The sequence below is a fragment of the Falco cherrug genome, chromosome Z (assembly GCF_023634085.1).
Source record: "Falco cherrug isolate bFalChe1 chromosome Z, bFalChe1.pri, whole genome shotgun sequence".
NCBI lineage: Eukaryota > Metazoa > Chordata > Aves > Falconiformes > Falconidae > Falco > Falco cherrug.
The window spans coordinates 43,673,475-43,687,599 of NC_073720.1; the positions used below are offsets into that span (position 1 = coordinate 43,673,475).

General features: G+C 40.3%; 1 protein-coding gene across 1 annotated transcript in view; it reads right to left on the bottom strand.

Annotated features, from left to right (window-relative positions):
• Nucleotides 1-14,125, bottom strand: part of SLC28A3 (solute carrier family 28 member 3) — a 51,366-nt gene that overhangs the window by 32,703 nt on the left and 4,538 nt on the right. Inside the window, exons 2-3 of the mRNA XM_027808453.2 lie at nt 13,570-13,858; nt 375-457 (exon numbers count right to left, since the gene is read on the bottom strand). Coding sequence (XP_027664254.2) covers nt 375-457; nt 13,570-13,791 — 305 coding nt within the window. The 5' untranslated portion in view covers nt 13,792-13,858. The remainder of the gene's footprint in view (nt 1-374; nt 458-13,569; nt 13,859-14,125) is intronic.

Here is a 14,125-nt window from a genome sequence, read left to right on the forward strand (position 1 = left end):
CAATAGTGAATCTTTAACTCCCTGAAAGTGATCACTGTAAGTCCTCTCTTTAAAAAAGGCTCTTATGGAAATACTGGAAAAGTACAAATGTATAAAAATGGACAAAAAAAAACATTAAAAAAAAATTGCTCCTTTAATTTACAAGGCTTTGGAAGGATAGCTCCACAATCACATGTATCAGTTGAAAGGTATAATAATCTTAAATACAATGTGTTTCTGTATTTCACAGATTACTAGGCAATACAAAGGTCTGTGTAGCATAGGCGTATGGGAGTGAAATTTAGAGCTGTCACTCCAGAAACAGAAAAGCTGGCAGATAATTGCTTAGGCCAGGATGAAGTGAGTGGAAAACTTACTCATCCAAAAGACATTACCCTTTTGAGCGGGGCTGCTCATCATCTGCTGAATCATGTTTGTTTTCATGCAGATCACTCTCAACATGGATGTGTTCATCCTCCTGGAAAACAAGGATGCCAAGGCTGTGAGAGGGGTGCATGCCTGTCAAGTAAGGTGCAAAAATCCCAGACCCCACTGGCAGATGGTTGAAGCAGTCTCATGAGTTCCCCGTCTGCACTGAGTGCATGGCTCCAGCTTTCCTGTCTGCCACCAGTGCTGTGATCAGCATCAGGCAAACCCAGTGGTGAGACCCTGGCTGTGAACTTTCCCAAGCCAGCCACACATTTTGAAAAGGGAAATGAAGGGGGGGAAAACACCAGTGTTTCTCAGAGCTGAAAAGCGCCCCATACAGACTACCACTGTATACATGCCAAAAGGTGAGAGGTGCAGGTGGGGATGGTAGAGCTGCTAATTAGCCAGCTTGCAGAGCACCTCCTGTTGACAACCTCCTGTTTTTGTTGCTTTTCTCTTTGCAGAACTTTAATTTTATGTCTGGAGAATGGTTAAATTGCAGGAGGTGGGGCTTATTGTTTTACAAGTGTAACTAAGCCAAAACATTTATTCTTCAGAAAAGCTGCTGGGATAAGGTGACAAGTAACAGTCCTTTAAAGGGAGCTGGGATCCACGGGCTTTGTAGCACAAACTTGAAATCTGGCCAGATAGCACATTTTCATCAGGAACACACCTTTTTGCTACCTTAACCCATATAAACCTGGCTGCATTAAAAATTTTGAACAGCAACAGCCTGACCTCCACCACGTGCCAGGACCGTCCTTCAGGTGGCTGGGCACAGCCCCCAGAGCTGCTGGGCACACCAGTGGGGGCTGCCATGCTCATGCTGTGTTCGTCCCACCAGCCCAGTGCGGACAGGCAGAGGGAAGCACTTGTCCCACAGGTACGTGCCTGTGAATAGGCCAGTGACAGGCAGCAGGTGACCGTGGCGTCCAAAGGCAGCAGCGTAACTGTGCCTGGCCCTTGCGCCACACTTGCCCTTCCCCATTTTAATGCCGTGCCAGGGCAGCGTGACCGGTCACCTGCCCTTGCGTGTCCAGCCAAGATCACAGTGAAGGCACCCAGTGTTTTCCTGAGCCGGCAGCCATGTCCTACCCTCTTGAGAGTAGCTGGCCTGCTGTGCCAGGCCACTTGGACCGGTGGCAGGCTGCAGGCAAGTTTACCTTTTCTTTTTGCCTCACTATTATTTGTGGTAACTGCATTCCTCAAACTGCTGTGTGAAGCAAGGCCCACCACAGACCTTGCTCTGGCCTCTGCCTTCTGTCTGGCCTTCCTGCTGCTGGAAGTCCTAGAAAGCCCACAGTTAGTTTTAGTGAGAAACCTGAACCAGTTCACCGGCAAAATTAACACACAGCCAGTAATTACAATGGTGTGGAGGAGTATGTATGTAGAAGCTGCTATTCATTCCCCTAGGAGAAAACTCAGCATGACATAGACAGGAGTCTCTCAGGCCTCCTGGTTGCAGTTTTTGGAGGGGGGGTGGTGGTGGTAGGAGTTGTGTAGCAACATGGAGCTGCACTGTAACTTTTGGCTGTATTTTCACTAAACTCAATTTCTTTCTCTCTTCGGTATTGACTGTGAAATAAAGCAAACTTGAAAGATGCAGATGCTTTCACCTAAGTTGCTATTATTTTTGGTAATTGGGAGCACTCTCCAGTGGCTGTAGGAGGTTGGCTTCTCAGCTTAGGGCCAGCAAGTGCTCATAGTATTGAAATATCATTTATTCCTTGGCTTAAATTTGGGGTATATTGTATACTGGTGCTTCTCACAGATTATTGAACCTACATTATAAATCAGGAGGGTCCAGCCCTTTGGGTTGACAAGCCATGTTTTCATGTTTGCAGGTGGCTATGCTCCCTGTGGCACCACGTCCTCTCTCCTGGTCACAGCTCAAAGCCCACGTTCCATACCTCCCTCCCTCAGTCCTCACCACCATCCCCAGAGCCCCTGCTCCCCTATTGCTTTCCCCAATGCCATAGCATCCTCCCTGGGCCAGGAACTTGCCCGGAACACCCAAAACCCCAGGCTCTGGCTCTTTGAATTTGTGAAATACATTGTTTGTCTTGAGAATATAACCTATTTTGTCTTTTGAGTATTACAATATAAAAAGCATCAATCCACATCTCTTCACATTGTCTACAATGTATTTGAGTATGCTCAGAATAATATTATGTTGCTATGTTATTGTTGCAAATGCTTTCACTGACATTAAAAGGTGTTCAGAAAATTTGAAATCAAAAACCACTTTGTGTCTAACTCTGAGCAGATACATAAAGAAAAGGGAGAAAGGATCCAAACCCTTTTTCTTCTTTTTTCATGGCCAAACATGGTATCAGATCTGGCTCATAGGGAGTGTTGGTCCTTGCTGAGGCTAAACCAAGGGCTGCGTGGAGCACATGGACTTCTGCCAGCAGGGGCACAGCGAAGTCCATACTCTGCAGAGCTGCAAAATAAAATTCTCCTGCCTCAGACACGGTGTGCCTGAGAAAATGCTATCTCTAGTAGTAGTATCTCTACTACACTTGCACAAAGTAGTGGCAGATCACTTTCAGCTGAACTTTTTCAGGGAGGAATTGGTTTCTTTGATTAAAATCAAGCTGTCATTGACTGCCACTACTTTTGTCCATTTTTCAACTGTTTCAATCTGTTCTGCAAGTCCTTTTATTCTTTTTGTTTTGACATTTCCCTTTTTGCTGGCTTTTTTGAAGAGGAAGGTATAGACACTGTCTACCACCTTCCTTTCCTAGGATCTCAGAGGTTTAGTTCCCAGAGGAGCATATCAGAACAGTCCAACTCATCCTTCCCATCACTGTAAATCTGAAATCACTTCAACTTTATGAGCAGAGGCATTTCTTTGGCAGCATACCGTTGCTGCCTTTGATCATACCCCAAAAAACTGGAAGATAGAAAAGAATACCCACAAGCATCAGGAAACCTCTATTTTTTATGTGCTGCTTCAGGTACGTTCACCAATTTTGCAAGTAGCTATGATTACAACACAGGAAGGTACTAGAAGTTTTTAATGGAACTTTTAGAGTAGATTATTTCTGGAGTGTGGGTGTGAAAATATTAATGCATGACAGTAGTAAAATATCTGTTGGATTTTTTTTAAACTCTCATGTCTTCATAGTGAGCTACTCATTATGTGGGCTTAAACTAATGTCCAGTCAAAAAGCTTAAAAATGAATGCGTTCATGTGTCATCTGTATTGTATTTTCCTCTTCTTTCTCTGGCCAGTTGTACGTCACACGGTTGCCTCCAGTTTGCTTTTGTCTGAAATTTCCCCCATTTTAGATGAGCAGGTCTTTAGTAATGTGTATGCCCCACCTGACTGAAATATTTTATGACTAAAGACAGTGTTTCCACCTTCTTTTTTTCCAACTTCTCGGGAGAAAATGCTTCTGTATCAGCTCCTTGTCCGCAATATTCCCTCTGATCACCATTTCTGATGCCTCTTTTGTGTCGTGTATGAAGCCATGACATTAGAAAACATTTTTCTGAATCCTACACATCCTGTCAATTTTCTGTGTTCTTTCTTTAATGTATTTCTGAGAACAGAACTTGCTTCCTTGTCAGTTTATGAATTTTAAATTAAATTCAGGTTTTGTTAAAATATCTCTCTTGGATATATTATCACAGCCAATTACTGACACTGAATTTGAGATTTATGAATTTACATAAGGTTATGCAAAAGAAAAAAAAAGAAAAAAACCATACCTGATTAGTATTTTGTGAATACTTCTTATTTTGTGACTTCTTGATTCTCTGTGAATTCTTGATTCTCTGAATTGCCTTTGAGACCTTTTAGATTTATAACATTCACACCTTTGCTGTTGTTCTGGGGGCATGATGAGACCAGAAACTGTATTGTTTCAAGTCAAAAGCTCAAAGCCTTTCTCATGTGTGGTAAGAACTGATTTATATCCTGATGCCTGTGCTTCCATGTTTTACTTTACTAGTACAGGGAATCCAAAACTCAGAGTACAGAGCTTGGACGTTCAAGTCCCTGCACTATTACCCAAAGCTCTGTCACTCATGGATGGTGCTTAGCTAATGTGAATCTGCTGTTTTCTTGACCCAAGCTCACATGACCTCCTGGTGCTGCCTTTTGCCTCTGGACTGGTTTAACAAGCTTACAAAGATCCAGCCCTTCTCCCCGTCAAGGGCAAAACTGCTTTTTCGAGCCTTGTCCAGGCTCTTAGTACCTTTGCTCCAGTATATATACTCCTTAGGCATATGCAGTAAATGCATATTTTTTTTCAAATATGTACTTCTATTGCTCTTGAGATAAAACACTCAGAGTATCTTGGGAAAGAGCAGTTAGTTTTACTACACTAATTCTCTGTGATATACCTTTTATCAGAGTGTACTGAGAGTACGGCAATAACCAACTCCGCTATTTCTACTTTTTTCTTTTTCCTGAAGCTGAGTTTTCTTGTTTCTTAATGTTTTGAAGGGTACATTATTTCTTTTTAATGATCCTTGAAAGGCTGGTTCTTATTTGGGTTTTGTAAGAAAGCAGCTTAAACAAAATTTCAGATAACTTATATCCACAATTTATACAAATGTTTTATATTTCAGTGTTTTCTTCTGGCAGCAATTACGGTGTGCTCATTTCATTGTTTTTTGTTGCATGAAGTAGAAGTATCTCATTATTTACATGGTAATAAACCCAGTAAATTAGCATCTACATTTAGCTTTCTGAGAAAACAATAATTTCCAAATGAACAATACAGAATAGACTTAATCATAGTAAATTATGATAAAGGCAGGAATAGGCAGTACTACTAGATATCAATTAAGTTTTGCCTTTTAGCAGAAACATGACCTTAGAAGAAATCAGAACACTTTTCAGTAACGTATTTTCCATAAAGATACTCTGACTTCAAACTTCACAAAAAATCAATTTCAGTAAAAACGTTTCTGGAACTTTGTGTCTGGGGGAAGAGGGGAGAGTTGCAAGAAGCTATTGATTCACCTGCTCTTGCCCTGATTAAACCAGATGCCAATAAATGAGTTCCCCTCCTTCTAAGACAAAAGTATCTTTGCATTCCCTTAAGAGGGAGGTATTTCTTTTACAAAAAGCTCTTCTCTTCTGTTACTCTTTTGCTTTCCAACCATGCTGTCTTAGGAGTTTGCCATAGCTGCCTCTGCAGCTGATAATGAAAACCTCCACTGAAACTCTCAATACGGTGGGGAAAAAAAAGGAAAAAAAATCCAAGAAGCTGAGGTTAACTGTAACATTGAGATATAATATCTTAAAAACACTATACAGGACAGTACAGTGAAGTCTAAGTGGTACAGTTCTGTAATTGACACACAGACACTGCTGGGGATAGTCTCTTTGATGACTTCTATGCTTATTGCCAAGCAAGAAAAAGCAAAGATTTCTTAGGATTATTGTCACCGACAGTGTGAAGAACAATAAACATGCAAGTTGCTGTCTACAAACAACAGAAGTTCAGAATAATTTGAGTTGGAAGAAACCTCTAGATGTCATTTTGTCCAACCCACTGCTCAACTGCAATAATTACATAAGAGTTTTATTTATAGAGTAATTAAAATATATGAATGTATGAGTAATGTTACAGAAAATTAGTAAGAGCATCACATGATTGCTGGCACTCCAAATAGCCTGCACTGCAGAATGGTAGATTTGTGTTCTTTCATGCAAGCATAAAAAGCACTCATTTCAACTGAGAAATACCACATTTCTGGCATATTCCAAATTCAGTAGAAACTTGTTAACTGCTATTGATAACAAGTTTACTTCAGTAAGAGTCTAATTCTGTTGACTAAAACAGTCTTTGAATGAGTGCAATGAAGATGACTGATTTTCTTATACTTCACACCTGATTCTTCAAGTGCAATTTCTTCATCCTCCCCTTTATACAACTTTTTTTATTTTGTTTGGTGAAAATGCATGCTATTTAACTGTATCCCTTGAACAAAAATAATTATTTTTAATTTCTTGTAAGAAGGGCAGTATTCAAGTGACAAATAGAAATGCCTATTCCTTTTTCCTGTTTGCTTGAGTCTTTCTCTTTCTGAGTTTGCTGAAGGCATTCCTCACCAAAATGTTGAACTCTCTGTGCTTATGGCCTGCTGTAGCAAACTGTTACCTAAGCACCCAGCAGGGCCAGAAGACCTCTATCTCATTTGCCCAGTATTCTTTTCCACCTTCCAGGATATTTCTGCAGAACAAAACATTGCAACAGAAGACAGGAGTTCAAGTCTTAGGGACTATAGCTAGCACAGCCCTGTTACAAGCCCAGGCCAGGTCCAGTGATATGCCTAGTCACTTCTGAACTTACTCAATTGGTAGACACAAGGAAGCTGAAAGCTAAAACCAAGTTAGAGACACTTGGATAGGAAAATTCTCTTTCTTTTAGGTCATGCTTGAAGGATTACAGAGTTGATCCATCTACTTCTAATGATGATCACATGAGAAGTGTTATGCAGTTGCATTTCTGCTTCTACACTCTGCTGTACTTTTACTGATTGAAATTTCATACTTGTAAAATACTTGGCAAGGGCATAGAGCTATCTCTTACTTGAAAGTGAAATACTCTTTCAATGCTTTTTCAGTTTCCTCTAGGTTTGCAGTTCATTTGCCAAGTCTTTTTGCCTAACTACATACTTTGGCCTTCCATCCTATCTCCTTCTCACCTATCTCCTCTCTGACTTTTGAGAGAGGATTGGTTTTGCAAAGAGCACATAACTTCTGTTGGTTGTGCTTTTAACAAGAGCACACAGTCTCTGTTACAGTTTTCCCACCCCTATCAGTTAGTGATGAAACCAGATTTGCTATCAGCACATCCAGGCAGCTGCTTAAATTGTTGATGGTTTAAGGGTGGGTCATTAGATTAGCTTTGGAGATTAGAATCAGGGTACTTTAGGAACTGTGTGGAAAACAGATGCTTCAAAAGCAAATGTTTTAAGTTACCATGTTGGATTTAATTGGATTTCAGATTAGATTCTGTCAGCTGAAATGAAGCCATCTGATTTTTAGTTAAAAACTTTGCTATATTTTTAGTATTCAGTGTAATAGAAGAACATTCATGTAAATTTCCCCCCATGTACTACCTTTTGCTAGCCAGAGTGTCATTATTCTGAAGGAGTTAAAGTGCATTTTAAATACCGAGGAAGAATTTTTTTGATCAATAATCATAGCATTCATAAATTCCTGTGAAATGACAAATTTGAGTGTAGATGGCAGGAGGGATGAAAGTTCATTATTTATGTGTTAAACTATAGTAAATAAGCTGTAAAGACAGCAGATAAGAAACATGTGCTGCCAGATTTAAATTCAGCTGGCTAAATCTTTATGAGGTGTTTTAAAACAGGTTGTAAATTAGGCTCACCCACCTCTGAGTACATTAGTGTTTTCTTTAAAACTTTAAGTGGTCAGTTTTGAGTAGGATAGTTGGATAGTATTCTGAAATGCAGGATAAACAAGTTAAAATGATAGACTGGCACAATCGGCCATAAAAAAAGAAATAGGAAATCCTTTTGCTCTCAGAGCAAGTAAAATGTATGTTCCTGTAAGAGATGGAGTAATATCCCACTTTTTTTAAAAAATACCCAAACATGGCTTTGGAAAACATGTTTTGAAAATGTGGAAAAGGACTGCATAATTTCCTGCCTGAATCCGATGGAGTTATACAGTACAATGCCCTCATAATTTCCAAGGGAAATTACAACAATTATGCTCATGAAATGTAAATTCTTAATAACACCTATAGTTTTAATCAACTAACCAGACAAGAGTATCTAGGAAACTGTGGAGAATGGTGATAAACACAGAAATATATGGCATTTTTTAGGATGTTATAAGCTTGTTTGAATGAAATGGAGTGTGAAGGCTGTGTATGTTATGGCAGTACCGATGTCCTTATGCAGCTTGAGTAAAAGGCAGAGTTTTAAAGGGGATCCTTCCTTCAGCTTAAGAGCAGTTTGCTCTTCTACAGAAACAGGTACCAACTGCTTAATACATCCTAGCACTAACAATAGGAGGCCAATGAATAATAACTATTTATTAGCTGTTATCTTCCTTTTGTATTGTATTTATTTTATGTTTACCTCTGAGTTCCCTTTAAAAGTTTGTCAGGTTTTTTTTGTCCCACCAACATTCCTTTTTATGAGCTAGTTCTTACCATTCCTTGAGAAATGTGTGATTTGTTTAATGCCATAATTAGCAGAGATCTGAACCATCAGCACTGAAGAGATAAAACCTTTGCCTCTTAAATAAGGGCTAAATTCAAGCTAGATAAATAAAATCTCAGGTTTAGGGTTACTATTAATGTAGGATTTCTGAGCAGGAAATTCTGTAGCCAACTGTAGTGATACTCTAGCCAGTGCCATCAGAGAGAAGTTAACCAAACTACACTGAATGGAAGAGACACAGTAGTGTTTCTATACTTTATGTATGACATTATTGTAGATGTAGATACAGAATGTATTACATTGGCATGCAGACACTTAACATGGACAATCTTCTGAGTAGCAATGGGCAGATGAGGGTGAGGATTTACATTCCTTATATTGCATGACATTTAAGGGGGGGAAAAAAATCATAAATCCCTGGATGTTTTGGTATAAACAGTGTGGCAGTCTGTTGATTCTAGCTATGAGGTAGCATCCAAAGCAGGTAATTTAGCGTGTAGGTCTTAACAATTGCATTGGAGTTTTATTAAGTTTATGCTGCACTGAAGGATAAGAGCATGCTTGTGAAGAATGGCAAGTGTAGGTAGAGCTATGCATCTTCCCAAAACTAATACAAGAAGCTTACTGAGATGTCCCTGATATCAAAGAAAGAGGTAGAATGAGAGGTACATTTACATTTGAGGTTTGCTGTCTGTTTTCTTTTGAGACCATTTTGAGCTGTTAATGAGGTGACAGTTGCTTCTAAGTCTCCCAGATACTGGCATTATCACAAAGCAATAACACAGGACCCACAATTTTTCATGTCATGCCTGTAAACAGTTCAAGTGGAATCTGCTTAGTGTATAAAAGAAGTAGGTGATATTTCACAGGATCATGCATTTAAAAAAATATGATTAATGTGGTTAATAGAACTTTACCCTACATGAATGCACACCCTCTCTGAAAGCTAACATTGCTTAGCTGACTTCTGAGGGTCTACTACAGTAAGGCTGAAGAAGTTTTACACTTCTGTGATGCAACGGTTATTAACTGTATCACAGTTTCAGCTGTGACAGTTAATTTTCTTTATAGTAGCTGGTGCAGAGATGTGTTTAGGATTTGGTGTGAGACCAATGTTGATGGCAAACTGTTGGTTTTGGTTGCTTTACATTTCTTTCCAACTCCTCCCCATCCCTCTGGGTGAGAGGGATGTGAGTGAGTGGCTGAAGTTACCAGCTGTGGTTAAACCATGACAGTCCTTTTTTGACAACCCCAATGGGGAGGAGAATCAGAAAGGAATGTAAAACAAGGGTTAAGATAAGAACAATTAAATAAGTAAAGCAAAATCCACACACACAAGCAAAGCAAAGCAAGGAATTCATTCACTACTTCCCATCAGCAGGCAGGTGTTCAGCCATCCCCAGGGAAGCTGGGTTCCATCACCTGTAACGGTTACTTGCGAAGGCAAACACTAACACCTAATGTCCTCCCCTCTCTCTTCTTCCCTCAGCTTATATATACTCAGCAAGACATCATATGGAATGGAACATCCTTTTGGCTAGTTTGTGTCACCTGTCCAGGCTGTGTCCCCTCCTAATATCCCATGCCCCTCCAGCCCTCAGGGCCCAAGAGACTGAAAAGTCCCTGACTTAAACATCACCCAGCAACAACTAAAACCATCTGTGTGCCATCAGCATTGCTTTCACACCAAATCCAAAACACAGCACTGCACCAGCTACTGAGAAAATTAACTGCATCCTAGCTGACACAGTACAAAACCTATTATAGTACAGAAGGATGTGTGTGTTTAAATATCAATAACCAATGTGAAATTCAGATGAGCTTGAATAGTTATCCCTCTTTGACCATTTGTATGACTGACCAGTCAAAAGACAGATTACTCTATATTACCACCTCTTCAACTTGTTAAGAGTCCTTCAACAACAGAAGGTACAATGCTTCTCATTCTTGACTTAATAAAACTTTGATATGATCCTTCATCCACCACTTTTTAGCCTTGAGCTGCTTTGTATTGTTAAGAGCTGTTTTCTTAACTTTCTGACTTTATAAAACAAACTACCTAACCCAGGTTTACTTTGTCACTGCATTATTTTTTATATCCCATTGTGCGTTAATCATTAAACTTTAGCAAGCTAGCAGCCTAATCTACTAAGCAAATTAAGAGCGTGTACTATTCTTACAGAAGAAATTAGAGAAGCAAAAATGTGCTGCACTGCATTCCAGAACTCAGCCCGAGAGTTACAGTCTGCTGTGAGTTCTGCATTATAATCATTTGACACATGTTGGGGTTGCGATTGTGAAAGTTGCCTGTTTACAATTTTCATTGGCATTATCATAGCTAGTTGTTTTAAAAGCAACCCTTGAGCTTTCTCATGCTCGACTTGTTGTTGCAAAATATTCTGAAGCTGATCAATAAAGTTAGTATATGACTCTTTAGGACCCTGCAAGACTCCTGCATCCTGACTGCCTTAATAGCCATCTCCTTCATTTGCAAATAGTTGTTCCTGGGATACCTTGCCTGAGTCACAGAATCGGCTCAGGTACATCTGAAGGTACCTGTGGAGTGCAATCCCACACTGATACTTAAAATGGTTTAAACTAATCCCTTTCCAGAACAGGTTTATATTTTGTGGTTTAAGAAAGACACTAATTGCAAAATACTAGAAGACACTGCATCTTGGAGAAAGAAGAGTGTTCATTCTTTGTGCAAGAAAAGCTCAAATACAAGAAAATAAGGAAAAATTATGAGATTGTTTTCTTCTCAGTGGCTTCTACTGTGAAGCGATTTATTTTTCTATATGCAGAAGTTTACCTATTTCCTTCTGTGTCTTATTTTGTCTAGGGAGTCACTTACATGTTGAGTCAGCGATAGTGTAAACATAAATACTTTCTGGTGTTTCAGAAATCAAAAGTAACCAGAAAACCTGACTCTGGCCAGGTTTCATTGTTGCACAGTCTCTATGATTTGGTATTTGCATTGTTTAAATCAGAGAGGATTTGCAGGATCTTGCAGACCTCTGCAATGGACAGCTGCAGGAGGGGGCCTGGGAAGCAGGACCACAAGTAACAATGTTAGTTGAAAGGAATATGCTCGAGCTTGTGGGTCACAAGCCCTGCTGATACAGGACATGAAAAATTACTGAAGGTATAGGAACAGGGACTAAGTATCAAGTTGAGGCTATACAAGGAATGGTTTGTCAGATTGCTCAAGGACCTGGTGTAAGAACTGCAGACATTGTTATCGTTAACTACTGCTGAATTGCTAAATAGCTAGTGTGAGATCTTTGCGCGAGTTGCCACAGTTATAGAATAAGCAAGTTTTTGAACTGATCAGAGCAAGATGTAACAATTGCTTGTGTGTATATAATCATGCTATCAGGCTAATAAAGAGACATTTGCTTGCATCAAGCTGCATTCCCGTCTCTCAATTGCGACAGACAGCAAAGGAAGCACCTGGATTCCCTGCACATTGCCCAGGTGAGCTAGCTGTGTAAGGCAGAGAATTAACCTGAGTTACTGAACTGTGCTCCACAGAGACTGCTGAGGAAAGAGGTGCTTTTCAGCTTAGGTCATCATTCAAAAGCATTTGGCATTGAGCTTATGCAGCTAGAGAGGGACTTACTTCCTCTGTAAGTTTGTAAGGCAGAGACTTTAGAAACTGAATGCACTATCTTGAACACACATTTTGTGTGAAAATGCACCCAGGATTAAGTCCTCACTTATCTGATTTACATGAACTGAGGGAGACCCAAATTCAAATTGCTTGTCTGTCTGCTCTGAAGCACAGATGTGTTGAGCGCACTGATTACCCAGGAGAATGCCCTAACCACTGGCTTATGTTTTAAGACAGTTATGTCTCCGTCTCCTGTTGAAGCTGTCCCACTTAGTGTGAATTATTAGCTATTGACTGGAGTAGGGACTTGACCGCAATTCCCTTACATTCCACAAATATTCCCTGACTGGCAGATTACCGGATTAATCTATTGCTTATCGTTGTCTATAGCTCAATGAATAAATATAACACCAGAGTGGCTGGATGTCACTGGTGTTACATAATATTCCACATGCTTAGCATTTCCAAAGACCTTTCTGTGTTATTTGAATAGTGTTGGCTGATACCCCACTATGTGCTACCCTTACTGCTAGCTGAGCTCAGGGGCAGTGTAAAGATCAGAGGCCGCAGAGGAAAGCAAGGGGTACTTCGATAATACAGCACTCTTTAGAGCCGCTTTCTCCCTGACCTGTTCCACCTTCAATAATAAACACAGTGAATGGCCTGGCTGTGGGTTTGCAAATTTCTGTTTGTCCCTGCTCTAATTCCTATAAAAATGCAGGGGTGCTGGGCACTGAGAACAATAGCTAACTGGTTAACAATTTATTTTTTTTTGGTGCTTCTTCTTTTGAAATCTGCATTTTTAAAATGGCTGTTAACATTACTTTATGCACATAACATGCAGAACCCTCTGGGCTGGCTCTGTGCCCTTCTTGGGAGCAGAACAAGACAGTTGCACTTATTTTATGCATGGAAGAAAGAAAATATGCCCCACTGTGATTACGTGATCATTTTTCTCACATTATTAATATACATTGCTTTGATGAGATGTACGTCTGCTGCATAATGATGCGTCTCTTCAACAAAACTGAATTATTTGCCCTCAGGAAATCGCAGTAATTGATACAGCAGATGGGAGAGGTGGATGGGCTAGTTGTGAGATACACCAGCCTATGAAATAACACTGAGTTAGGAGACTTTTCAAAGATACAGTGTACCAGGCAGCAGACGAAGACAATAGGCAGAGCCTACTCCTGAATGTGTCAATTGTGCTCCAACTTTTTGTACAAGAGACTTGTACATTGGCAGGATATCACTGCAAAGTACGTGGATGCAGGAAGACAGCATAAATTGCTTTTTCTTTGTTCAAGGACTGAAGTAAGCATTGTTCATTGTTTTTAAGTCCTTCCTCTTCCCCACAAATCAAAAGAAATCATAGTTACCTGGAAGGCCACATTGTGCACGCCTGGGTGATCACAGGTAGTGTCCTTCAGCTCCATGTGCCTCGCCTGGGCAGGAGAGTTTTGGGCGGATATTGGAAGTTGCTTGCAGCACAGGGGCACAGCAGCCAGTACCTGGTTAATCCATGTACAAGGTGGGTGAAAGTCACTTGAAGTGATGCTCTTTTTATCTGGAGCATGCTCAGGTTGCTGTTGCTCACTCATAGCTCCACCTTCTCACTCCCCTGGCACAGCCCCTTTTGGCCAGTGTGGGAAAGGGCCTTCGATGTTTCTTGAGACAAAAAGGAAGGATTACTGCGAGCCCCAAGAGGCCGATGTATCCCTGGGTGATCCCAAAGGCAAAGGTGTGTACTTATATGACTTCTGTCTTTCCTCCCTTGCTTGGGGGAAAATCTTCCCTACCCAGATCTTTGAGAGGTCAACACAGTTTTAGTCTTTTTTTTACAGCTATTCTCAAATCACTGTTTCTACGATGTTATCACAACTCTGTTTTCATAGTGGTTAGGGACTTAATCTAGAAAGAGAAAACAAGGGAAAA